The sequence below is a fragment of the Puntigrus tetrazona genome, chromosome 2 (assembly GCF_018831695.1).
Source record: "Puntigrus tetrazona isolate hp1 chromosome 2, ASM1883169v1, whole genome shotgun sequence".
NCBI lineage: Eukaryota > Metazoa > Chordata > Actinopteri > Cypriniformes > Cyprinidae > Puntigrus > Puntigrus tetrazona.
This window is the reverse complement of record NC_056700.1, coordinates 2,211,269-2,237,321: the sequence shown is the minus strand read 5'-3', so window position 1 is coordinate 2,237,321 and position 26,053 is coordinate 2,211,269. Positions and strand designations below refer to the sequence as shown.

Sequence of the window (26,053 nt, the reverse complement as noted above, 5' to 3'; positions counted from 1 at the left end):
AGTTCTCATAGGTCTCCTAAAATCTAAAACTAAAAGACTAAAAAATCCCAAACTTTCTATAACCTATCCCTGAAAACCTATATTAAAAATGAACAGACTAGTAAATAAACATTCCAAAACGCTAAATGTAAATAACAAAAATATAAACGCACTGCTAAGGCAAAAAATGCTGTATTTAATCAAGATTTGAATTTCGTTCTGGTTTCAACGGATGACATTTTTTGTGGGCCTCCCTCGTGAATAATAAAAAATGAAATTAAATGTAAAACTAAAATAAAACTTAAATTAAATAAAAAGCAATAAACGAATAACACACAAAAATAAATATTAAATAAATATAAAACAAATAAAAGATAAAATAAGTAAATAGATAAATAAATATACACACTGAAAATTGATTTTGTATCTCAGTTAAGTTCTATTAACTAAAACAAATCAACATTTTTGTGTGTGTACATATATATATATATATATATATATATATATATATATATATATATATATATATATATATATATATATATATACACAAATATCAATAACATAAATATGAATAACATCTCATTTCATCTGCATATTTATTCACTAATTTCATTTATAGTATTTCCCACCACGTTTAGTCGCAAGCTCCTCTAACTCCATCGCGGTCTGAATAAGTATAGATACACACGAACAATCCACTTTAAAAAAGCACCTCACCTTTGGGCTGCTATTCTCAACAGACTGTGATTCGCAGCAGGACCGATCACTTTTGATTCATTGTACCAGCATGTCGGTGTGAAGGAGTAAAGAAGTTCTTACTCACAGCTGCTCCCCAACAAGCGAGGAGTTGCGAGAGGTGGATTTGGGAGAGAGGTCGTAGTCGCTGTCCGAGCGGTAAAGGAAAGACTCCCGCCGCTGACCGTGACTGGCCATGTTGGGATGAAGGACCAAACCAGAGCCCGGTGAGGCCTGCAGGTCCAGTGGACTACAGCCGATGGAGGGGCCATTCTCCACCTCCAAACTACACAGAAAAACAACACACGTGACCAGGGGTGAGCACAGAATTAAAATAAGTTAATGCTCTATCTAATGCCCTACACCAAAACCAACCCTAAACCTACCGATAGTGTTAACACATATAAAAAACTGATATAAAAAACACGTTTGTTGATGCAACCACTTTATTTCAGCTTCCTTTTACACAGATTTTAAACCGGAGCTCCTCAACTTCTCAAGTACATGGATGTGAAGCTGGATATGTTTGATGCTAACAGCCAAAAGCATCAGTTCACAACTATCCCAGCATATTAATATTGTTTTGAAGTCGTAACATGTAAGTAATTGTGCTAAAATTACACTTTATCCACTAAAACTCTGTAAATTTGAACGAGTGTCTTTTGGAAACTGCAGTGATTAGTTGGAGAAAAAAAAAAAGGCGAAAAAGGTAGATGGACGTCAGAGTTTAAAATAGAGATGCAAAAAAAAAAAAAACATTCAGAAGAATATACTGCGGTCAATGCAAGAGCTAATGGAAAACAACATTGAGCGGAGATGAAAAGATGGATGGGGAAGAAAGGAACGGTGGAGAACAGGTCAAAATTGATGCTTTGAAGTGAAGGTCATTTAACTGCCTTCATCAGTGAGAAAGCAAAGGGAACCATATGAGAAAGACAATTTCACTTCAGTAAAAATAAACATCCAAAACAATTTTTCAATCTTCTTATACCAGGGATGTTATATATATATGCGCACAAATGCATTTCATAGCTGTGTGTGTGTGATAAGCCACAGATTTCTCTCAAAAAATAACATCCACAGTCAGTATCAAAGTGTAGCTTCTGATTCAATCAGGGCTGAAACCTAGATCCACTACAGTTTAACAGTTTGAGATCAGTCAGATTTGTTTTGTTCGCTTCATGAGTCTCTTATGATCACCGAGGCTGTATTTATTTGATCAAACATACAGGAGAAATGCTAATATTGTGATATTTTTGCAATTTCTAATATTGGTCTGCTCTTTTAATATACTTTAAATATAATATTTTACTGTGACGGAAAGCTTAATTTTCAGCATCATTACTCCAGTATTCACATGATCCTTCAGAAAGATGATGATTAATTACCATCATAATTAACATGATTAATTATCATGTTTTTTTCTGGAACCTGTGATACTTTTTGTTTGCTTAATAAAATAGAACAGCATTTATACAAAATAGAAATGCGTTCTAACAATAATTCTTTATTTTCACTTGTTATCCTTTTAGCACATCCCTCCTGAATGAAAGTATTAATTTCGTTTGATATATATAATCTATAACATATACTATAATTTTAATTATAATATATTTTAACAAAACATTTTTTTTTAAATAAACACCGTTCTTTTTAACTATTTATTTTTTAATGAATAATAAAAAAAATATCACGGGTCCCAAACACTGAGCACAGATCATCATATTAGAAATATTTCTGATGGATCATGTCACACACAGATTGGATTGATGCTGAAAAATATATTTTGCTTCAAAGGAATTAACTGCATTTAATTTGAAATATTGAAATGAGAAACTGTTAAATTGCAATAATATTTCACGAAACGATTTTTTCTGTATTTTTGGTCCAATGGATTCAGCCTTGATGAGCATGAGAAATCTTCCTGATCCCAAGAGCCTATGTCATACTCATAATACAGTAAATTGTATTGAAAAAACTTGTGACACGAGGAAGCTACTCTGCTTGTTACAGAAGCATCTCAGATATCTCAAATGAATGAATTAGTGGAAGTCATTAATCCACCTTCTCCACATGACATCATTAACACATGACATCTCCACATGGCATCCACAGTAACATACTACTGCAAGGAAAAGCACAGAAAATGCACTGAAGTAACAGACTAAACTGAGGTTTTAGAGCTCCTAACTTGGCATTAGTCAAATGTACTTTAAAGTCAAATGGACTGTAAAGGCTAAAAATGTAGGTCGGTGGGAAAAAGGGGAAATTGGATTTTCCATGTATAGGACGGAATATTGCACAACCAAGCGAAATAGGCCGAGCCTTACTTCTGTTGAGAGCAGGCATGGCTGGTCATCTAAAAAGCGTTAGTCAGTTAGCACTGTTTGACTGAATAAAGAGAAAACCTTCAGAAACTGCTGGATTCCATTGTTGGACCAGTCGGGTGGGTTTCCAAAAGCCTTACCTTAACTCTTACCTCGCCATTGACAAGATATCTCCTCAATCACATTACAAAGCTTCCAAAGACTAGTTTTTACAGCGATCCCTGTTCTGTACTGCGGTAAGAAAAGTTCTTCATTCTGTTATATAATACGTTTATATATGCGTAGCGGAAAATATTCTGAAGGCTGTCAAATTGAAGTGAAAATCATCTAAAATGCTGGCGTTGTCTGGAAAACTTTTTTTTAAAAATTCTGGAGCGGAACGAGTTAACACAGAATCAATCAGGCCTGGGGTTAGCTTCCTTTGTTGAAATCATGGCGTGTTCATCGTATGATATATGATATATATCTTATTGAATGCACATGAATGCCACAACAAAGTCGGTATGAGTGGTAAACTACAAAAGAGCTGACTTGGAGGCATGACAGTGAGAAAACATTTTGGACACAGCCAAAGACTAAAGATATGCAGCGTCGGTAAAGCTGTAATAGAATATTTAAACATTCAGTTTACATCACATTCATAAATCAAATAAAAAACGGAAATGAGGATGGATCAACGGCCTCCAACGTTACTAAACATGAGTGGAATTTGCACCAAAGCGCCCTCACACCTTAATACTCATGACAGGAATAGCGTGTATGGTCAACTTTATTGAAGTGAATTAGATTTAAATCGCCATCATGCATAAATTACATTTCTGCAATTTTACACATAGCAATCCACATTGCACAACTGAAATGGCACGTCAAAATAACCCCCCCCCCAAAATTTCTCAAATCCTGTTTTCAGGGGAGCTCGTGTCTTATTAAGGCTTAAATTTATCCTGAACATCTGCGCTAATATTTTAATGCTTAGATATTATATAAAGTGTCTACTAATCCATTGTCTGTTTTGGGTTGACATAATGAACAGAAAGAATGCAAAACAACTATAAAATAGTGAAAAGGCATCTCAGCTGAGAGAAAAGCAGCCACCGAGCGACACGGTTAAGAGGATCTGGGGGAAATGACATCGGGTGTTGTGCTGAAGGGTTGTGAAGGCTGTCTGACGACACGTTCGGATTGGTATAAAAAGCTGTCAAAGCCCTTGGTAGAAGAGCCTAGCAACTATCACCTCCTCTTACAGTATGTGTGTGTGTGTGTGTGTGTGTGTGTATGTGGTAATAGGCTGGTTTTGCAAGAGTCTCGTTACTGGTGAAAATGCAGCATCATCATAAGTGGCGTCTGGAGGGCTGAAACCCTACAGGGAATTTGAGAACACAACAGTATTGTTTTATTTTTTTGTACGTTTTCTGAAAATGTGAATAGTGCCTGGCCATGAAAAACTCAGCACTGTGCAGCTGGGGTGGTGTTGATGGTTGCTAAGGCTCTTTTTTGAACAATAATGCATTCAATCTCCGAAAACAGGTCTACTGTAATATATAAGGTTGTTAAACAATGATGAATACTTCTTTCTTCTGCTCACTGAGGCTGCATTTAAGTGACAGAAAGTGCTGTAAAAAAATAGCAATATTTGAAATACTTTATGTATTTCAAATATTAATATGCACAAATACGTTCACGAACGGGTTTTGATTTCAATTAAAAAAACACATGGTAACACTTTATAGAGACCAATTCTCGCTATTATTAGCATGCCTATTAATAACACATTGGCTGTTTATTAGCACTCATGAAGCACATATTCTGCATGACCACGTTATACGTCCTAAACTTAACAACTGCCTTGCTAACGATTAATAAGCAGCAAATTTACTGAGGCAAAAGTCACCGTTAATGTTTTTTTAATAGTGAGAACTGAACCTTAAAATAAAGCATGACCAAACTCACAGTAAGACTCAATTACAGCAAGGATCCAGCCAGACACCGAGTCTTACCAGGTATGAGACACGGCCACTGTGAAGCGTCTGCGTTGGCGGACTGTTTTATTCACCACCAGCTTTCTGAACATGCCCGGGCAGTTCTGAGGCGCGTTTCTTGCACCAGCTGCGAGCTCTTTCACATCAGACTGACAGTCCGTGTCCAAACCCATCTCCATCCTCTGACTGACAGGACAGATGTCAGCATCTTGCTTTAAATCCATGAGGAAGTGTCATGCGCAGTGGTGTGTTAAAGCCTTGAATCCCGCGGTATGGCTGTAGGAGTGTGTTTGTTGAGGTTCTGTGTAGGCCGGACTCATTCTCTGTCACTATCTGCTTCACTCCTACCCTTTCCCCTCTATCCTCCCCTCTTGCCTACTCGTCAGGCCTCTGCCCGGCACACCCTCCCCTCCCAAGAGTCGCCCCGCTGGAATGTTCTTGGAGTTTCTGCTTGGCCCAGTTTAGATGGAGCCTGAACCTGATACAGATAGACAGGTGCGGATGGAGAGCCGGCGTTAAGCAATACATTTCTTATTGGTAATACTTAGTATAAACTGCATTGTGTCTTGATGACACAACATATTAAATGGATATATATATATATATATATATATATATATATATATATATATATATATATATATTTATAAATTTATATATATATATATATATATATATATATTGGCCTATGTGTGACTCTGGACCACAAAAGATATTTTGTAAATTTCGTAATGTAAAACCTATTTTTGATTAGTATAAATGCTTTTTTCCACAAAAGAGATTTTTATTTAAGAACTAATGTGATTTTTTCAACATTTAGACTTTTTTGCAAACCCTCAGATTTATGTAATTTATGTATTTTATGTAATTTGTCTACATCTGTTCAGGGACAAAAATGACCCGGGGCTCAAACAATATATATATATGGTTTTGTGTTATATATATATTATATATATATATATATATATATATATATGACCACTTATCTAATAATCCGTAGGCCACACTGAATCGATGAGGTCTCCTCAGTATCTGGTACCAAAATATCAACAGCAGCTCCTCCGGTTCCCATACATTACAAGGTGGTGGGGATGTAATGCAAAACCAGTTTTCTACTGGATTCATCTCAGGTGAATCTGGAGGCCAAGGCATAACAGAAATGCACCGTCGTCTTCCTAAAACCACTCTATGATGATTTCAGCAGTGTAGGAAGCCAGATTATCTTGTTGTCTGCAGTGATGTTCAGACAACTGAGAGCTGTCAGGGGTTGTGCTATATAATAAGTGTCCCATGAAAACATCCGCCACAGCTGCCCGACAGTGCATCCACGTGCCATAGCCTCTGTTACTTGTTAGTACTACTCAGCCGTCAGCGTGTTGCACCAGAAATCTTGAGTCATCAGGCCAAGCCATTTTATTTCAATCAACCGCAGTCCAGTCTCAAAGATCTCGGGCTCATTTCATGCGCTGTTGGTGATGGTGTTCAGTTAGCACGTAGAGGTCAGCGCTGTTGTAGCTGCTGGTGATTCAGCGCTCTCTCACGACACACAGCTGGACGAAGGTTTGTCATTTGGCCATCCGTGTACTCACTAAAGCGGCCCGTACACAACACACAAGACTTTTGTTTCAGAGAATCAAGGTCTGAGTTGCGGTGCCATCACAATTTGTCCAGCTTTTCTCATTATGACCTTGAACGCTCCACTGACCGAAAGCTGGTCCTTGAGTGGTGTATATACTGCACCTGCGGCACCACTCAGTCGCCAGATGTGCTCATTGTTTTTATACCCCCTGATAGATATTTGTGGCAATTTTTCTGTTGCATCTTTAGTAAATGTATCTTGATTTAAATACTTAAACAAAATTACTGATGCAACATCTAATGCAATGACTTTATGATATGACCTTCTACTGATTTAAGTCCTTAATTTATGGAAGGAACAATTAAGACTTTTTTAGACCCCCAAAATAATGTGTAACCCCCCAAAAATGATATTTGTCATTTTATTTTCATGAGAAAACGATTTACTGTACATAGATTATGAATGTCCCTATGCTCAAAACGTAGTGAAGAACAAGCGCTGAAAAGGCAATTCTCCCTCTATATAAAAACTATTTGGCATAGATTCCAAAAAGTGAAAAATGCATTCTTTATCTAAGACTCAGGAATATATATTTTGGTATTTCATTGGTGAAATAAAATACAAAGCACTTAAAAGTAGAACCTGGAATCATCTCGGAGCGTTTATGTGCTTCTCACCTATCAGGCGGCACTGGTGTGATATCTATACGCGGCGGAGTAATGAAGCCCAGTGACGTTGGTCTGGAAACATGATCTTCTTGAGGACTGCGGGCCCTCTCTGCCTGTCTCCATGACAACGGCGGCAACACAAGGGTTCCTGAGTGGCGTCTGGGGCCTCGCCAGAGATCCACACCCAACGTGGCTCCAGAAGACGTACATGCTGAGAGGTCCTTGCTTTCCTAACGTCACAAAAACAGAGCACAAATCCACTATACATCATCACCTGCATGCAGTTTGATCAGGAAATTAATACATGAATAATCAAATTAAATAATGTATGCAAGAATTATGAAGTGTGTTCACGCATACACTTTACAACTGAGTGAATATGAAATCAAAATGTACCCTTTTCATGATAAATCCAGGTTCCAGGTCTTCATTTTAAATGATTTATTAGGGTTTGTCATACCAAAGAACAAAATATTTCAGCAAATTTTAATAACGTGCTTGGCTTTTAATGATCAGCTACTCTTCCCCTAAAACCAATTTCCTCTAAATATTAATTTCTGATAACATTTTACATTATTTCCTCTTAATAAATATCCAGTTTCACACAAAATAGAACAAATAAACCCAAGAAGGCTCTCGCGTGCAGCTGCAAAAATACAATAAAAACTGTAATATTGTTAAATATTATAACAATTTAAAATGACTGTTTTCTATGTTAACATATTTTAAAAATGTCATTTATTTCTGTGACCAAATCAGAATTTTCAGCATCAATACTCCAGACTTCATTCTAATATGAGACTTTGCTGCTCAGTTATTATCAAATGCTATATATATGTTAACAAATGCTACCTTATTGTTAAGTGTTACCGATATTTTTAAGTGTGGGAACCTGTACTATGTCAATCAGTTCAGGCCATAAACTGTGTTCTTATCTATGTTTGTTCAGGTTGATGTCGGTAAAGTAGCTTTGGGTGATATACGGAGCTCTTGGGAGAGAGCCTCTCATTTACGCTACGTGACTGATGTAGAGCCCTGCTCAGTCTCTACTGCTCCAGCATGTTGACTCTATCTCCTGACAGTTCTTTATAGATACAGCTTGTTTAACGGCTGGCTCCCTCAGCGTGATTGCATATCACTGTCAGTGGAGCCGCTGGACAGCATCCTTTCTTAACAGCCTATAGCAGAAGACACAATATATTTCACCACGAAATATGTTTATGGCTCAATCAGAATTGCTCAGAAGAGAGGAGAGTTACCAGGAATTCCTCGAGCACCGGCTGTAGATTGGGATAACTGATGAGAATCCAGATACTGAGAAGGGAGAAAGGAAACAGCTGCCGCTTCTGTTTGACGGCTAGAGTATCAGCCCGAGTTTAGGATGGGCTATAATTCTGGCACACGTATTGACACCGTGATGGAGAGCTGTATCAGAGAGCAACGGCTGTAATTGGGTGAATCTCATGAAACCTGTCTAGAGCAAGTCTGGGTCCTATATCATCCCAAAGTCAGAGGAAACAAATAAAAACAATTCATTTTACAAGAAGAAAACTCTATTACAGGACCATATTGTCACGTTGTGGTTTGACGCAGGAAGGACTCGAGAGGTAAAATAAACTTAAATTTAATGGGAGGGTGGGAAAACTTGAGGCGGCGCGGACACTGGAAGGAGCGCTCGTGGCGCGGGCGCTGGAACTGGACGGAGCGCACGGGGCCCGGGCACTGGAACGCACTGGCGGCACTGGAACTGGAGGAGCACATGGGGCCCGGGCACTGGAACTGGATGGAGCACATGGGGCCCGGGCGAACTGACGGAACTGCACTGGAACTGGATGGAGCACATGGGGCCCGGGCACTGGAACTGGACGGAGCGCACGGGGCCCGGGCACTGGAACTGGACGGAGCACATGGGGCCCGGGCACTGGAACTGGATGGAGCACATGGGGCCCGGGCACTGGAACTGGACGGAGCACATGGGGCCCGGGCACTGGAACTGGATGGAGCACATGGGGCCCGGGCACTGGAACTGGGCACTGAACTGGACGGAGGCGGGCCGGGCACTGGAACTGGACGGAGCACATGGGGCCCGGGCACTGGAACTGGATGGAGCACATGGGGCCCGGGCACTGGAACTGGAGCAGAGCACATGGGGCCCGGCACTGGAACTGGAAGCGCACGGGGCCCAGGAACTCATCCGGGCACTGGAACTGGATGGAGCACATGGGGCCCGGGCACTGGAACTGGACTGAACGCACGGGGAACAGTCTCTAGGGTGCGCCCATGAGGCAGGCATTCAGGACGGCTGGATGGGACCAGCGGGCTAACAGGACGGCTGGGCGGGAACAGGAACTCTGGATACAGGGGAGGTGCCCAGTTTAAGTCCAGGTCGACATCGTCCAGCTCCTCTTGTAGATCCAGCAGCCCCAGGTGGATAATCAGCTCATCCTCAGCCCATCGTTGCAAATGGCTGTCTCCACCGTGGCAAGCTCTGTTGCCGGCTCACGCACATGGTCTGTCGCAGTCGTCTCGGGTCTGGTGGCGCTCCACGGCTCTGCCGCTCTCCTCGGCGATGGTTCCGTGGTCGTGACTCTGTGACTGCACCATCGGTGGGCACAGGCTTGGGCCCCACGACGCGGGGAGATGATGGGCTGGGTTCTGGATTGGGAGTGGGGCTGGTGTCGTTGTCCATGGGCTGAACAGTCATCGGCGAATTGCACGACACCAGCACCCACTCGATGTACGCGGCGAGGCTCTCTCGAGGACCATTCCCACGCTATACTTTTTTGTGGTCCGAACGTACTGTCACGTTGTGGTTTGACGCAGGAAGGACTCGAGAGGTAAAATAAACTTAAACGAATTTAATCTTCTCAATGGGCAAAATAATAATAATAATTACAGGCAGACAGGACATAAACCACATGTAGGTAACCTCGACATTCGGACAAACAGAATATAAACACACAGGACTTAAATATACAAGGTAATTGACTAAATTAACAGGACACGGCTGAAGACAATAATACAATTAACAGGAAGGGAAGGTAGGGCACAGAGAGCACATGGCACGAGACAAAAACAATAAATAAAGAGTCCAGAGACGTGACACATATAAAGGGCCATTTTCATTCAAAATTCTCGTTACTGTAATGCGCCTGACTTGTTGTATTTTAATTTTTTTTTTAATTTAATGTCCAGTAACTAAAATTATATGTATTTAGCATATTATTTGTTATTTAAATTCTAAAATATTTATACATAATTGCTAATATTTATTGTACTAGTATTTTTATGCAAATATATTTAAAAACTTAATTTATTCCTGTGGTGCATCATTACTTCAGTCTTCAGAAATATACTGATTTGCTGCTCAATTATTAGCAATTTTTTTATATTATTGTTATTATGAAAACAGCTCTTGCTGCTTAATATTTTCAATGAAAACCTTTTAGGGACAAATAATTATTTTCTAAAATTAAAGTGTTTTTCCAAAACTAGAAACTTAACTGGATACATTCCTTGATTCATTAGTATGTAAATAAAAAAATTAACAAATAAATAAGTTATTACACAGTAATAATAATGACAATTTGTAATATAATATAATATAATATAATATAATATAATATAATATAATATAATATAATATAATACAATATACCTCTGGTTTCACAGACTTAAGCCAGTCCCAGACTAAAATGCAAAATAAAATGTATAATATCTTGTTCTGACATATCTTAAAATATATCGTGTTTTCTTCTAAGGCATTTTTTTGTTGCTTAATGATCTTAATTTAACTAAGGTTTAGTCCTGTCTTAAGCTAAGACCCGTTTGTGAAACTTTATCGTCTAAATTATATTATTGTCTGTCTTAAACAATCGAGTGCATTGAAACTAAACGTTTTTTACTGGTAACAGTTGAAGGTCATAGGTAAAAATGGCTTCATACGGATTAGAAGGCCCAGTCAATTGATGGAGGGTAAATTAATTGAAAGGAAAGCATAATCCCATGAGAAGCGTATGAAGTATCATTGAATAATCATGTCACGCCTTACAGATGTTACAGCCATTGCAATACAAGCAACGCCTCCTCAGCCCAGACAGCATTAAAGCCCTGAGTGCTGCTACGTTCTGCATTGAATGAGAAAAACATCAGGCCCAGAGAGAAAATGAGATTTTTTCATTGACTGAATTGAGGGAAACATGATAAAGAAGGATAAGGCTGCCCATAGGCATCAATCTAGTGCATAAATAAGTAAACAAATACATGAAAGAGATATAAAGATATACATGGACGTAAGTCCAGAGACCGGCCGATCGTTTGGAGGATCGGTAACCACGGCAACCGCCCTGACTCCGTTAAGAATGTATATGATTGAGGGTTAAACTACAAGGCCTGTCAGTAAACACGCTCAGTGAGGGGAGGATGGGGTCTTGAGGGGTTTGGACACGGCCAGTGCTCGGCTTCCTTTGGATCTCGCCGAAATCCACTTCAAATATTTGAAGTGGGGAAAAAAAAAAGTGCCTGCCTATAAAGAGTGAAATAATGGCGGTACTTTAAGTACTGCAGTTTGGGGAAATAGCTAATGCATAAATCAATAAAGCCCTGAGAAAACATGAGCATCAGACAAACAGACTCTTTCCTGTAGCTTAGAGGAACAGATGGACAGCACGTCCTCTATGTTCCCCTGCCTTCCTGCAGTCATATGCCTCTGAGTCAATGAGAGTCACAGCCTCACATTCATAGCATTAAAACCAGCCTACAAATGTTTTAATGTCTGTCAAGTGAGAAACTGACCGATGATCGTTTGTTCTTTGAAGCACGCATTGCATAAGTAGCTGTAGGTATCGTTATGACTAGTGCGTTTCAATCAGAACATCACATGGGTCATTCAGATGGTTTCACACTGTACTGCTGTCCTATTTTTTGCATATTTACAATGTCAATAACATTGATCGGACACATACAGCTCGCGGCGGACATACGACCTATTTGGCCACTCTGGCTGTTAACAAATAATATGCACTCATATTACTTTAATTTTTATTTTTGTCTCAGATGCTGAAACCCAATACAGAGTGCAAAAGTTCAAATTGCACAAATTTTTAAATATTGAATTTCCTGTTACATTTAGAGTACCGCCCCCCTCCCAGAAGATCAGTGCGGTGAAAAATATGGTGGCAATTTATCAAATATTACAGGATGGCATAACGGTATGTGCATATTTCGCAACATTCAAGTTATATTTCATTAAGTGTTGCGATGAAAATTTATAACATATAATTTATTACTGCTATTGAACAGAAATGAATCAACAATAATGACACTATTAGCTCTCCTTTAGAGCTGCTTTATAGTTGCATTGAGTTTGTTTCATAGCGGATGAACTTTGTAACAGTGACACTGTTATTGAACTAAATTAATCAACACTGAATTAAATTGAGCTGAATAATGACACCATTATCTGCTAAAGAGCTGCTTTACAGCCAAAATTAAATGAGCTTCGCAACTGATGATTTCTGAAACACTGATACCGTTATTTTCCTGTTTATTACTGTAAAGCTGCTTTAAAACATCCTGTATTGTATATTGTAAGCTCTACAGAAATAAATGTGACGACTTAATTCACTGTGCCAAGATACTTTAACTACACAAATCTGCTAAAATGTACTCAACCACCGTAAAATACGGTTTTGACAGTATTTTACTGTAAAATCACTTTTCAATTGGTCACTGTAGCTGTATGGTAAGGTCATTTAGAGTTAACCAATTAACAGGCGTTTTTTAATCGTTTTCTGTATAAATCATATACATTTACACAAAAATGGGGGGAAAGCACATACGTCGTGTCATGCTTTTACAGTTTTTTCTACAAATATGGTAATTCATTTTTGTTTTCTAAATTTTGACAGTAAAAATTGCCAATGTAGCTCTATGGTAAGGTCATTTAGAGTTAAGCAATTAATTAATTGGCTTTTTTAGCGGTTTTCTTTTTTTCATATTCGTCTGATCAAAACTCATACTACGGATCCAGAAACACAATCAAACCTGATCTGAATTTTTTATGATGGACGAAAGTTTCAGAACCAGACTGACACAACGTTAGGTTGAATATTTGTACTTAACGTGTGAAAATTGAATTTCTACACTTTGTAACATTATAGCATCACGAAGCTTCACAGCATACACCTTTGACACTGACTTCAGCTAATAAGAAACAGCCTAGCAACCGCATGATAAACGCCATCGTTAAAATTCTCAAAGTTGCAAATAAAACAATGATTACTGAAGATGTACCATGTTCAAGAAAATGCTATTTCAGCCTTTCTACTTAAGCATTGAAATAACTGAACAGCGTGTGTTTAAAAAGTGTAGGCAGTCTTTTTTTTACCTCCACCTGAGTGGCAGAAAAACTCAATCTCAGGCTCCACTCCTGGCTGCGAAAGTCTCAGTAAGTAATCAGACGGACTTGTTCTGGAGAAGGATTTCAATGGAGGGGAGTTATAGAGGGCTGCTGCCACAGACTGATCAGGGATTCAGAGGTGTATGTTAATCATAGGCAGGAGAGGTGAGTGTCAAGCATTCACTGAGTGCCTGCTTTTTACAGACAATCAATATCGGCCTTATTATTTCACTTTATTGTGCATGTGCACTTGCAAATAGACTATTGAAGAAGTGGGGTTATTGTTCTTTAAAGTACAGGAATCTAACTCAGAACTAAAAAGGGTGTTCTATGAATTATCGTGCACTGTAAAAAAACATTGAATAACATTTACAGCAAAAAAGCAGCAGCTGTGGTTGCCGGAGTTCGAGTATAAAAAAATGCGGTAGCAACATTTTAGATTTTACAGATTTATGTTAAATTTACAGTTATATAATAGCAAAGTTTCACTGACTGATATGACAAATGCCGTTGGTGATGAGAAAGTCACATGATAAACCAAAGCCTATAGAAAGGTTATGTTATAAAGCTTATAGAAGGTGTTCATTAAACTGAAATATGCAATAAACATTAATTTAGCAATATTAGATGTAACATACAACCCCAATAAACCTAACTAATAAGAAAAAACTAAAAAGAAACAACGTCGGTGTCAGTTTTTCCCTTTAAATTTTACAGTAATTTACCATTAACCATTTAACAGCGTGTCTTTAAACTCAGTGAAATAATGTCATAGCTCTTTATTACTTTTCAAAGACAAAAAAGACATAGCATAACTCGAATAAAGAACATACTGAGTGTACCTTTCTTTAAAGGTCACGTTTGCAATTTGCGCATAACTAATGCAGCAGATGAAGAAATAATAAAACGTTTACCCAAACCGGTTGCTCCGTATCAAAATCATGCCGTTGGTTAAGTCTGCAGTCTTATGTTGTTTAAATAAACAGAGCAATGTCTTGAAAGTTATACATATTATATATATATATATATATATATATATATATATATATATATATATATATATTACAATTTTCACTATCACAAGATTTGTTATATAGTACTTACTGCTTGTACTGAACGCATACGGTAAATATTGGACATACTTATAGTAGTTGTATAATTTGTTTCTAATTATTAATTTGTTAAGTTGTTTGTGTTATTAATTTGTTATTTGGTGATACTGAGAACAGACCTTAGTCATGGTAGCACCATATTTAATTTCTGACAGGAATGAAAATTAGGCTGTGAAGGACAGAAGTACAGTATGTTCTGTACTCAAAAGGAAAATATTTTTGGTCCAAACAACAAATCACTATGATCAGAGGGGACAGCACCATATATATATATATATATATATATATATATATATATATATATATATATATATATATATATATATACACACCAGCTCTTGACTTGCTGTTAATAGTCAAAGTTGTGAATGTTTGAGGAAAATAACCAGCAGATTATGTACAAAATCTAAAGATGCACTGCTCATGACTGTCAGCAAATCAGCTGATTCTGATACCAACTGTTGACTTTTATTAAGCAAGAGACAAAAACGAGTGCATGAACAAACTGACTAACTGCTCTTACAGGCTAATCCGAAAAAGCAATAATACAAATCTGCATTTTTATCACAGTCCAAACTAAAATGTTACACACCTGCATGTATTACATGCATTTTTATTCAAATTATATTACAATTTCAAATACAAGATTTAAAGCAAACAGAAAGGTGTGACTTACACTAAAAATTAAATGAAATGAACTCTCTGCCAGTAGGTGGCGCTTATGGAACAGCTGCAATATAGTATTTTGTCCAGGACGCAATACAATTGGGATTACGCTGTCAAAAGAACACAAAGGACCAATGCATAGCAGTCCCTGTGAGATGGGCCAAAGTATCAGCCCCGAAGTGTGTCGGCAGGGAAAAGCCCTATACGCCAGATGGCCCGTTCACCACAATTGTACCGTTGTTTAATAACAAACCATCCTTCAGTAGTCTATCCAGCGTAGCCTTGTTTTAATCCGCGTTACATTCAATAGGACATCCAACCCGACTAAGGTCTGTTATGAAACCTGTAAGGTTTTGATCAATTCATCACAATTTGGTACAATGGCAATCCTAATTATTATTTGGTTATGTGTATACACTATAACTTTTTAAGCCGTATACTACAACCACCTCTCGAGTCAGTTTTCATAATCCAATCACTTTCCAATTTGACAAAATCAAGTTCACCTTCGTTTTTTGGAGGTAAATGGCAATTCTTTGTTTTCTACACAGAAATATTTCGGGGGCAAATGTTCACACTTTTAAACAGAAGTGTTCAATTAATATTATGTAAATCAGACTTCAAATGCTGTAAAATGTTAAGCCTGTGACAACCAACCCCCGTTCAGGTAATTAAAAACATCAAGAAGACAAATGAATGACTGTCCTTTTTTCGACTCTGTTCTGTTTTTTCCACCGTTAAGTTTTTACGGTGCCTGCCATCTTTTCCCACGTCTCTCATAAATAGCTATTAATAATTTGTGTGTGTGTGCGTATGTGGGCGTGTGTGTGGTTAATTGGTTGTTTATTTTCTTGTAGCCTAGAGCTTGTTGATTTTAGTTCGTTCTCTCGGAGAAAACCTGGCTGCTTCGTATGTGCGAAACATATAAAAGGCAAAACAAGTGATTTTTTAAACGCCTAAACGGCGCGGACCTCTGTGTGTATTAAGGGCAGGATAAAAAAAAAAGAAATCAATGCGTAGCGTTATCTTCTATTCATGTTGGAACACAACAGTTAAATGTCTCACATCGCTAGGTGTCACTGCCAAGACGCTCCGGCTCTTCCTCATGATCTCGGCTGACAGCTCAAGCTCAGAAGGTTCTTCTGTCTCTCAGGGCTCTCCGCCGGCATACAAATGAACTTCAGCTGTGAACTGTAGCCAGAGGAAAAAAAAATTCATTAGCATAATTTTTCATCAAACCCTCCACTGGGCCAGTTTACCAACGAAATTCACAATTGTCTCAGTTCTGATGTTAATTTCTTGCGTTCGGGAGCGTTCGAATGAAGGGAGTAAAACGCAGATACGTCGTATTATAAGCGCACACATTGACTTTTCATTTGAGAGTGTGAAAATGAATTGAATATTGCAAGTTTAGGTAGATTAAAAGATAAATATCAAACTTTTGGATACCGCAAGTTGATTGATGGTTGACCATTTTCTAGCTTCACGTGTTTTCATTGTTATACAGTAGGGGCACTGTTACGCATCTTCTGAAAAAATACTGAATCTCAACGCGTTGAAGAAGACGCAAGATGTATGCAGATGTGTAATGCACGTAAAATAATGCCGTCATCCAACATTAAACTGCGTAAATGAACACCGCCTGATGCTATTAAATGTAATTTTGACCTAGGAAGTAATAGGACAGTGCAAGCTTTGTGAGTTCGATGGAAGCAATCTATTTCATCTCATTTTTTGATCATTGCTCTGGTTCTACTGGGTAAAGAGTTGAAATATTAACAGTTAGAGCCTGAGGCAGTTTAATTCTCAATCATTCTTTATTAAAATGCACGGAGATAGTGTGGAATGGACATGGGAAACTAAACGCAAAATACACACATTTTGAGCGTTTAACAATTTTATGCTGATTTGTGTTTTATAGAATGCTCTGTTGATTACACATGTCTATTTATTTTAAGTTATTTAAAATGCAAACAGACCCATCAATCAATTTCTTTAACTCCTTTAAAAACAAAAAGCAACTTACATTTTTGGTTCATCAGCTAGCTAGGCTAGTCAACCTTAACTCCATTTTTTTTCCTCTGTGTTATATGAATTTTTTTTAAATATAACGTTTTACATGTGTCTATTCTGTCCAAAAGCCCGGAACATTTCCTCCTTCAATGCAATGCATTTTACTTGTATGATATCCAGTATAATTACCGTATAGCTCTTTAACAGATTTCTTTAAGCTTGCTGAGTTCGGTCGGATGATGACAGTGAATCACAGTTTTCAAACAGTGCCACAACAACGTCTCGTTGGCACTGAGATCAGAAGTCTGACTGGATCGCTGCATGGCTTTGTGTCTCTGAGCCACAGCAGATGGCTCTGTCCCCGGCCTTACAGATCCCTGTCCAGCTGAAACACTCAACTTTCTCCAAGCATTGGTTTTTAACCAACTAAGGCATGGAAATACATCTTTTGGCAAACTGTGTGTTGAAGAATTCTGCTCCATCCGTTCATCGCTTTTAAAAGACATCTTGTTCAGTTTTAACTTACTGTAAGGACGGTGTTTCTTAATGTAGATGTAATGTATGTATAAACACAACAGAAGCGTGGTTTGCCAGCGTAACGCATAAATAGTCACTGGAGCAAATATTTATAGCTTCTGCCAAGAGAATCTGAACATGATTGGAAACACTGTTTGATAAGTCTATTTATGTACCGTCTTAACTGTACACAATTACTGGGTTATTTCAATTTGATTATGTGGATTTGGCATAGCTTTTACACTGCTGTGTGTCAAAAGAGAGCTGACTTATTTTTAGTAGCAACCCCACTGATTTATGAACACATAATACAATATAGAAGCTACTTTTAAGATAGGACTTAAAAGCAATAGCAATCACACATAAGCAAAAGCACAGTTTTCAATTCCGGTCCAACTGTTCCAGTTTATTACACTCAAGGAATAAATTAACCGTTGTTTAAAAGTTCTGACACGTCTCTTTTCCTTGTGTTGTCTTCCAGCGGTTAAGCCTGTGGTTCGCAACCTTTTTGATTCCAAAGCCAAAGTATTTTAAAAATAATAAAACCATTAGCTTGGCATTAGGAGACTTATTATGAAAAAATACCCAAGATTTGAGTAATTCACAAAAGGTTTTCTGGTTTAAAAAAAAAACCCAGTAGGAACGCTGTTTTTAAATGTAATTGCAGGGAGCGAAGTTTTACTTTAAGTCATTTTGAAGCCCCCTTTGAGGTTTACAACAACCACTTGTCTGCTGTCAAATATAAGAAGTTCCCCATATGGTTACATTCCGGTTTTATTACATTATACTCAGCGGCTGACCGAGTAAAACTGGAATGGTTCTCTACTCTTTCAATGGTTCAACTGGAAAAAGTCAGAGTTTCGTACAAACAGCCTAAACTCATCAACGATAGAACTGTTTGCCTTTTATTTGCCTTTGCACCCAAATAAATTACACCTTGAAATTCAAGGTCGGGGTAGATAAATAACGAGGTCTTGATGGATTCTACTTCACTTCCGTGCAGCTTTTATGCACGAGGTGAAAAATGATTGCATTGCCTCTTGTGCAGAACCTTGATTAACCGATTTACATTTCAGCTCCACACCATCTCCTTTCTGTTTTTTTTCCTCCTCATCTTTCTCTAATTTGGTGGGGTTACTCAATCTGTTGGACGCATTTACCTAAGATAAAAGATTGGTTTATGCAAAATCGCAGCAGAACATGGGGTGATGGGTTCAATTAAGATGAAATATATTTTACTTCCAGTTTCTAACAACAGCTATGAACTGTAATCATGTCCAGCTACCACCTAGTGCTAAATACAACACTGAATATTAAGTCGAACAAACTTTTTTTCCCAAAGTTTTTCCCAACAAGCCATTTTCATGACGTACTGTGTACTGTGGAATTTATGATGCATATTGTGAAAATATATTACTATGATTGCAACGACGCTGTGACTCCTATTCACTTGTAATGTTATAAATGTTGAGAGAGATTTTAGAATAGACCACTTTTTTATTCAGTTACATGAGCTTTTGGGGGCCTGAAAATGCAAACTTTTGTAGACAGGCTTCAAAGCTCATGTTTTTGAAAATGCTATATTAATGATACTGTGTCGCTGGGTAAACTACAAAAATAGTGACAACATGTGCATGCATATGACATGTTCAGTGTTTAATGTCATTGTACACTGAGTTCGAAATGTTTGCATGCTTTTTCCCCATTTTTATATACTGCATGCTTTTCTTTTAAAAATGCATGCTACGTAGCACATTTTTTTCAATCTATAAGAATAATCAGCCTACGCTACAAATCAAAAGTTTTTGAACGTAAAATTATTTTTTTAATTTTTTCTGCTCACAAAGGCTACATTTATTTGATTCAAAATACAGCAAAACCGTAATTTTGAAACGTTTTTGCTCTTTAAAATTTTTTTCTATTTGAATAGATTAATAAAATGTATTTCTGTGATTAAAACTGAATTTTAAGCATTATTACTCCAGTCTTCAGTGTCATGTGATCCTTCAGAAATCACTCTAATACGCAGATTCTTTGATTAACTTATTTAAAGATTTTAATATTTAAAACAACTGAGTACATTTTTTCAGGTTTCTTTGATGAACAGAACGATCCAAAGAACAGAAGTTATCTTAAATATAAAGCTTTTTTACTGTTACATTTAACATTTACATTTACATAGTAACATTTACTGTTCCATTCAAAAGCTCAGCATAATTTGTATTTTTTGTTTTTTAGCAAGGTTGCATAAAATTGAGCAAAAGTGATGATAAAGGCAATTAAGAAATACATCATGATATAGATTTTAGCCCTAATCTAAAAACACACAAAAGTTTTGAAGAAAATCCATAGTTAAATACCAAAAATGCACTTCTTGCGTCCTTATTCCTGACAAACAGGCGTGTATTGTGCATTGAGTCAGACACAATATGTTATTTGAGCTGAAACAAAGACTCCATGGTGCTCACCAGCTCCACAATCTTATTACCAGAACCAGTGCTTGGTTAGAACCTCATGCTGTACCCACAATGATGTTCCTGTCCCACCAAAAACACGGGTTACTGTGTGCTCGATCAATAAAATAAGGTGTCCCGGCATAAAAGATTATGTGTTGAGGGCAAAAAGTACAGAGGTCGACTCTCGCAGACTTCTTCCGTTCCAAATCCAGTCAAGCTACGAGAAGCAGGGTTTTTAATTCCTAAAGCAATTACTGGCGTTAAATGAGCGTGAAAATACAATTGGTTCTGTATTTTGTAAATTCCTAACGGACTGCGAGTTTCAATGAACCCCCGCGAGGTCGAAGCGCCGTTCCAAAACAACACTACAGGTTCGTCGCGTCGCGTGATGCCCGTAACCATAGCGACATGGCTTTCATAACCTCACGCGAAGGCATGTCAAGACTTAAGAGAACAACTATGAAGTCGACACGGGTCGCTGATTATCACAGCATGAATTACTCAAGGATGTCCATATCCAGCTTGGAGAAAACTATTAGCCTGTTAAATGGATTCATGCGGGATCGTGCTATATTCTGTTACATTCATTGTTACAACGAGGCACAGATCTGGTATTTTGTATAATTGCGTCTGCGAAGCTTAGTGTTTTTGGCTATACACAGTTACTAATCATTTCTGCTGAATACAGTGAGTTTTGTCATTCACGTAACAGTTTTTAAATAAATTAATACTTTTAATTGATCAATACTTAACATGGATTGCATTCAATTAATTAAAATAACAGTAAATGATTCGTTTATAATGATAAACATGTTTTCTGTTTCAAATAAATGCTTCAGTTTCAAATGTTTCTGAACCTTTTATACAAAGAATACTGAGAAAAATGTATCACTGTTTCAGAAAAATATAATTTTTATTTTTTTTTTCAACATAGATGATAATAATACGACTGGTATTATGGAACGATCATGTGACACTGAAGACTGAAGTAATGATACTGAAAATCCAGCTTGGCATAATTACAAAGAACTAACACTAAACTAAACTAATTCTTTAACGCTACAGTAAGTGAACGTACATGAAATTAATAATGAAGCGAAATTAATAATACTCCATACTTCAGGATCAGGAGAAAAATAACAACAAAAAATAATCATTTACAATTTATTTATTATTTAAAAAATAGTCATTAACAACAGTTCTCTATTTTAATAGCAGTGTCACATTTATTATTATTAATTTGAAAAAATAATTCCGTTGGAAAAAGTGCTGTTGAAAAGCATATATTTTTTAAGATATACTGATCCATAAAAAGTTCAAAAATCATTCGCTTAATACTTATTTAATATTATTATTATTTTTTTTTTTACAACTACTTCTTTTAGATTTGTTGACAGTAGCACCACGGACCCCGCAGAGGTTACGGGCCCCCGCCGAGGCCCCTGATTTAGAGTAATATCCTGTGGGGGAATGGTTAGCTGATGTCTCTCACTGGCCTGCAGGGCGGTCACTGATGCAAACCGTCTCTGGACAACGTAATGTCACGCTACGTGATGTGTGCTCATTAATACTCGCTAACGCTCAGTATAATCATATTGAACAATTCTCTGACACTTTGCAGAATCTCATTACAAAACAAACTGCTTTTGGGGTCGCCGAGTCTTTGTTTCTCTATCTATCTGCTTTAATTACTTTGATTTGTTCTTCGACACAATTGATTTGCCCGGTTACGTAAGAATTACATAATAACACGTAAGAAACAGATAGTCCGTCATGTAACACCTAGCAATCAAACAGAGCGACGGCTCAAATGGCCGTTTAGGATAAACGCATTGTGTGCTGTTTACATAAACATCAGACAATTAGATTTCACAAAACCATCCCAATTAAAATCTGCAGCTATTATTTGATTGGGCGCACACAGATGGATGGGTTATTATTTAATTATTCAACTTTACTCAATATGTTTTACTAATGTCCGTGTAGGTTGGTTTGATATTTTTAGCTGACAGTCTAACATTTTTAGGACTAATTCCAGAATAGGAACTTTTTATACTTATAGAACACTTCTATAGAATACTTGATACTGTATATGTTCTTTTTTTTTAAATATTGGAAATGTTTTAGGGGCCAATATCTTAGTTGCGTTCACATCAATCATGCCTTTTTTAGTTGTTCTTTTACATTTTATGTCTTTTTTAATTTTGTTTAAAATTTTAATGTCCTTTTCGGTGTTTTTTATTTGAATTTTTTTGTAAATCAAAAACCATAAAGTAAATTTTTTAGAGCATTTTCAGCACCAAAGTGCCGACCTTGCCTAAAAATGAAAAGTAAAACAAGGGCATATGAGCTATTGACCTAATGTTTGGTCAAGTTTTGAGGAGGAACCGATTTCTAACATTACAAGAATGTTCGATGTAGTTTTTTGTTATTGAAACAATAACGCTCCCGTCTTTGGAACATTCTGGGAACCGAAAGATGTTAGTTTGGGTTTACGCCGACCTCGTTTGAAAAAAATGCACAAAGGGCGTATGAGCCGTTCTTTGCACATGCAATGATGTCCACTGCGTCCAATAAAAGGCGGAATATAGTATTGAGCTATGGTCGAGACGTAAGTAAGAGGAAGAGAGATTGAGCTGGAGGAAATGAGAACAGAACTGTGTGTGAGATGTATTTCATTCGTCCTATTATGTTTCAAAGTGCCACTGAATACAAGACCTACTTCCTGGAGAAAAAAAAAAAGTCAGTAGGGAAGTCCAGCTGGAATTATTAATTAAGGTAGGATTCATTTCCTATCACGGATCATCGTTGTCGACATTTCTGTATTGCCAGTCTACACGAGAAAAGTTAATGTGCTATACATAAAAGTTTAAGAACATCTTGCCACTTTATCTGTATCCATATTCCTCCATAGACACTAACAATGAATGAATGCGGATTATATTAAGAAAGGAATGAACACACGACGTCGACTTATTGCGGCTTTATATTCAACCATCGTAATAAAATGACATTATTCTGACAGCATCTGTCTAACGTCGATTAATATTCATGAGACGGATGATGAGCTTTCACACTTTTCCCAGAGGAGACGGCGAAAAGGGTAACGTGATCGGACAAAAGTTGATCAAGTTAATTAAGACAACGTGCTCCTAAACACGATAAGCCGTAGCTGGGAGGATGAAACAAGGGGATATTAGTTGCGATATTCACTAACGTGGCGTCTCTAGTGAAAACACCTTCACGATTCACTGACAGTCCTGTAACTGCGCGTGCCCTGCGCGTCGCCTGCACGAGACTTCTTCGTTACACAGAGCGAGACCAACTTCAAACGGCCTGGGATTTTAACCGAGCCCGGCTCGGCAGATATTTAGTCACGTAATTGAATTGCCTCTGTACTTTGACAGAACACTGTCACGTACGTGCACCGTTCGCGCGCGCCGCGATGTCAACACGTTAACGGATGCAACTAGCAACTTACATCAGCCTCTACACGGTCACGATCACCGAGGGCGATCCGAGTCTCAAGTCAGATGCTTGGAAAGCGACAATGCAATGCTCTCTTTGTCAGCGAAGTGCGCGAACTAGTGCGCGGTGGCGTCGTTGCGCGCAGCGAACAATAGACCGAGAGAAGCGTGCAAACTTACCTTCTATGCACGCGCTGTCGTTTCGAGACGGTAGTCATCGATGAACGAATGAAATCGGCGTGAGAGCGAATAAAACAGACCTTTCCGTAAACCCCTCCTATCCTATTGGAAGTGGTCACCCATCACCAGCGGATGGGACATCCCTCCTCCTCCCCATCCTCCTCCTCCTCCTCCTCCTCCTCCTCTCTGGGACTCTGGCATTGATGGTGTTCTGTGATCCTCCTGACACTCTTCTTCCCTCCAAACTGAGAAGATGAAAGAAACCCAGGAAACAAAGAATCACGACTACACATTGAGACAGACTGCTGAATGGCTTTTATGCAAATCTGTGTGTCTCTGTCTCTGTCTGTTCATCCAACCAACCATCCATCCGTCCATCCATCCGTCTTTCCATCCATTCGTCCAACCATCCATCCATCCATCCATCCATCCATCCATCCATCCATCCATCCATCCATCCATCCATCCATCCATCCATCCAACCAACCATCCATCCATCCATCCATCCATCCATCCATCCGTCCATCCATCCATCCGTCCATCCATCTGTCCATCCATCCATCCAACCAACCAACCAACCAACCATCCACCCATCCATCCATCCATCCATCCATCCATTCATCCATCCATCCATCCATCCATCCATTCATCCATTCATCCATCCATCCATTTCAGTAACTCTTTCTGTCTTTCTAACTATCTTTTCATATAGAAACTTTCAAAGAAACTTGTTTATTTGGTATTGAAATTAGATCAAAAGTGACGGTTTAAGGTCATAACTGCGTCTGGTAAAAGTGCAGTCATGTTTCGCGATCTTCCATCGAGCTTTCATCTATACAGGTAGTCCGTGGTTTCCAGTAAGTTACCTTACGCGATGTGTTTCGAGACGCATCAATAAACCCACAAGATAAAAAAAACCGGGCAAGCCAAACTATCTGCAGTGTGTCAGAAAGTCACGCAAGGTCAGCTTCGCCTAACGAGTAAATATGAAATGAAATAACGGGAGTAAAAAGTGGTAAATGAATGAAATAAATAAATCAGAGGATCACTGGGCTGTTTCCAGGCAACGGTTGTGAGGTGCAGAGATTTGTGGCCACTGGAGGGCCCTTTCCTAACCCACAGCCACTGTTTTTAGAAGAACTATCCTGTATCTCTCCAACGTCTCAGATTTTAGCAATAGGATTTATGAGAACTAATTCCTGAATGATTTTTTTTTTTCTGAATGCATGTGACTAAGCATTCAGAAATGGTTATTCATTGATGCTTTCTGAAAGCAGACATCATGCAGTCTCTTATGAATGATGCTCTTGTATTTCAAATGCTTGTCAGTTTGCCAACCCTGCAGAACGGTGCTACCCAGTTTCCCCCTTTAATTAGGATATGTGCCATTGACAATTCAACGGATCGATATTTTGAAACAACGTATGATTTCGAGTATATATTTCATATCAAAAGCACGGATATGTTACAAGATGTTTCTTATCCGCTTTAGGACACCTCTGAAAGCTCTCTTTATCTTCATTCAGTCTGGTCGCTTTGATTGCGCTTAAAAATAGAGCAGAACTCCCCAGGGAAGGTCATTAGCGAGTGGCACCGCTGCCGTTAGGGCCAGTGTCTGCGGACCACTCATTTATTTATTTGAATCCAGGCACGAGAGAAGCGCTCAGAGGAAGACACAGCTCAGCGGGACGGGTCTGTCTTCCTGTCTTCAGGCAGGTTGTCTGTGATAGTTTGGCGTTTAATCTCTCATCATTAAAGTATAGAATATATTTGAAAGTTTAGCTGCTTTACATTACGCGTGAGATCTTGCCTTGTATAGAGAAGTCCGGCTATTTTAATGTTTATCTAACGCGGCCCACTTTTAAAAGCAAAATGCAGCACATAAAATGATCATTTAAAGTATGCACCGGTTTTCTATGCAGTTACACTGTGCAGCTTTCAGCATAAAAAAAGGATGCAAAAGCATAAATAGT

The 26,053-nt window shown here is 38.1% G+C and overlaps 1 protein-coding gene across 2 annotated transcripts in view; it reads right to left on the bottom strand.

The window, feature by feature from the left end:
* The window catches only part of pde4bb (phosphodiesterase 4B, cAMP-specific b), a 52,423-nt gene extending 28,204 nt beyond the window's left edge, over positions 1–24,219 (bottom strand). The window contains exons 1-4 of one of the 2 annotated variants that reach the window (XM_043257912.1): positions 24,081–24,219; positions 16,514–16,639; positions 7,280–7,500; positions 806–1,003 (exon numbers count right to left, since the gene is read on the bottom strand). In XM_043257912.1, coding sequence (XP_043113847.1) covers positions 806–1,003; positions 7,280–7,500; positions 16,514–16,555 — 461 coding nt within the window. In that variant the 5' untranslated portion in view covers positions 16,556–16,639; positions 24,081–24,219. Of the gene's footprint in view, positions 1–805; positions 1,004–5,041; positions 5,324–7,279; positions 7,501–16,513; positions 16,640–24,080 lie in introns of those variants that run through there. The other variant, XM_043257920.1, reaches the window with a different exon arrangement.
* Positions 24,220–26,053: the final 1,834 nt, after the last annotated feature.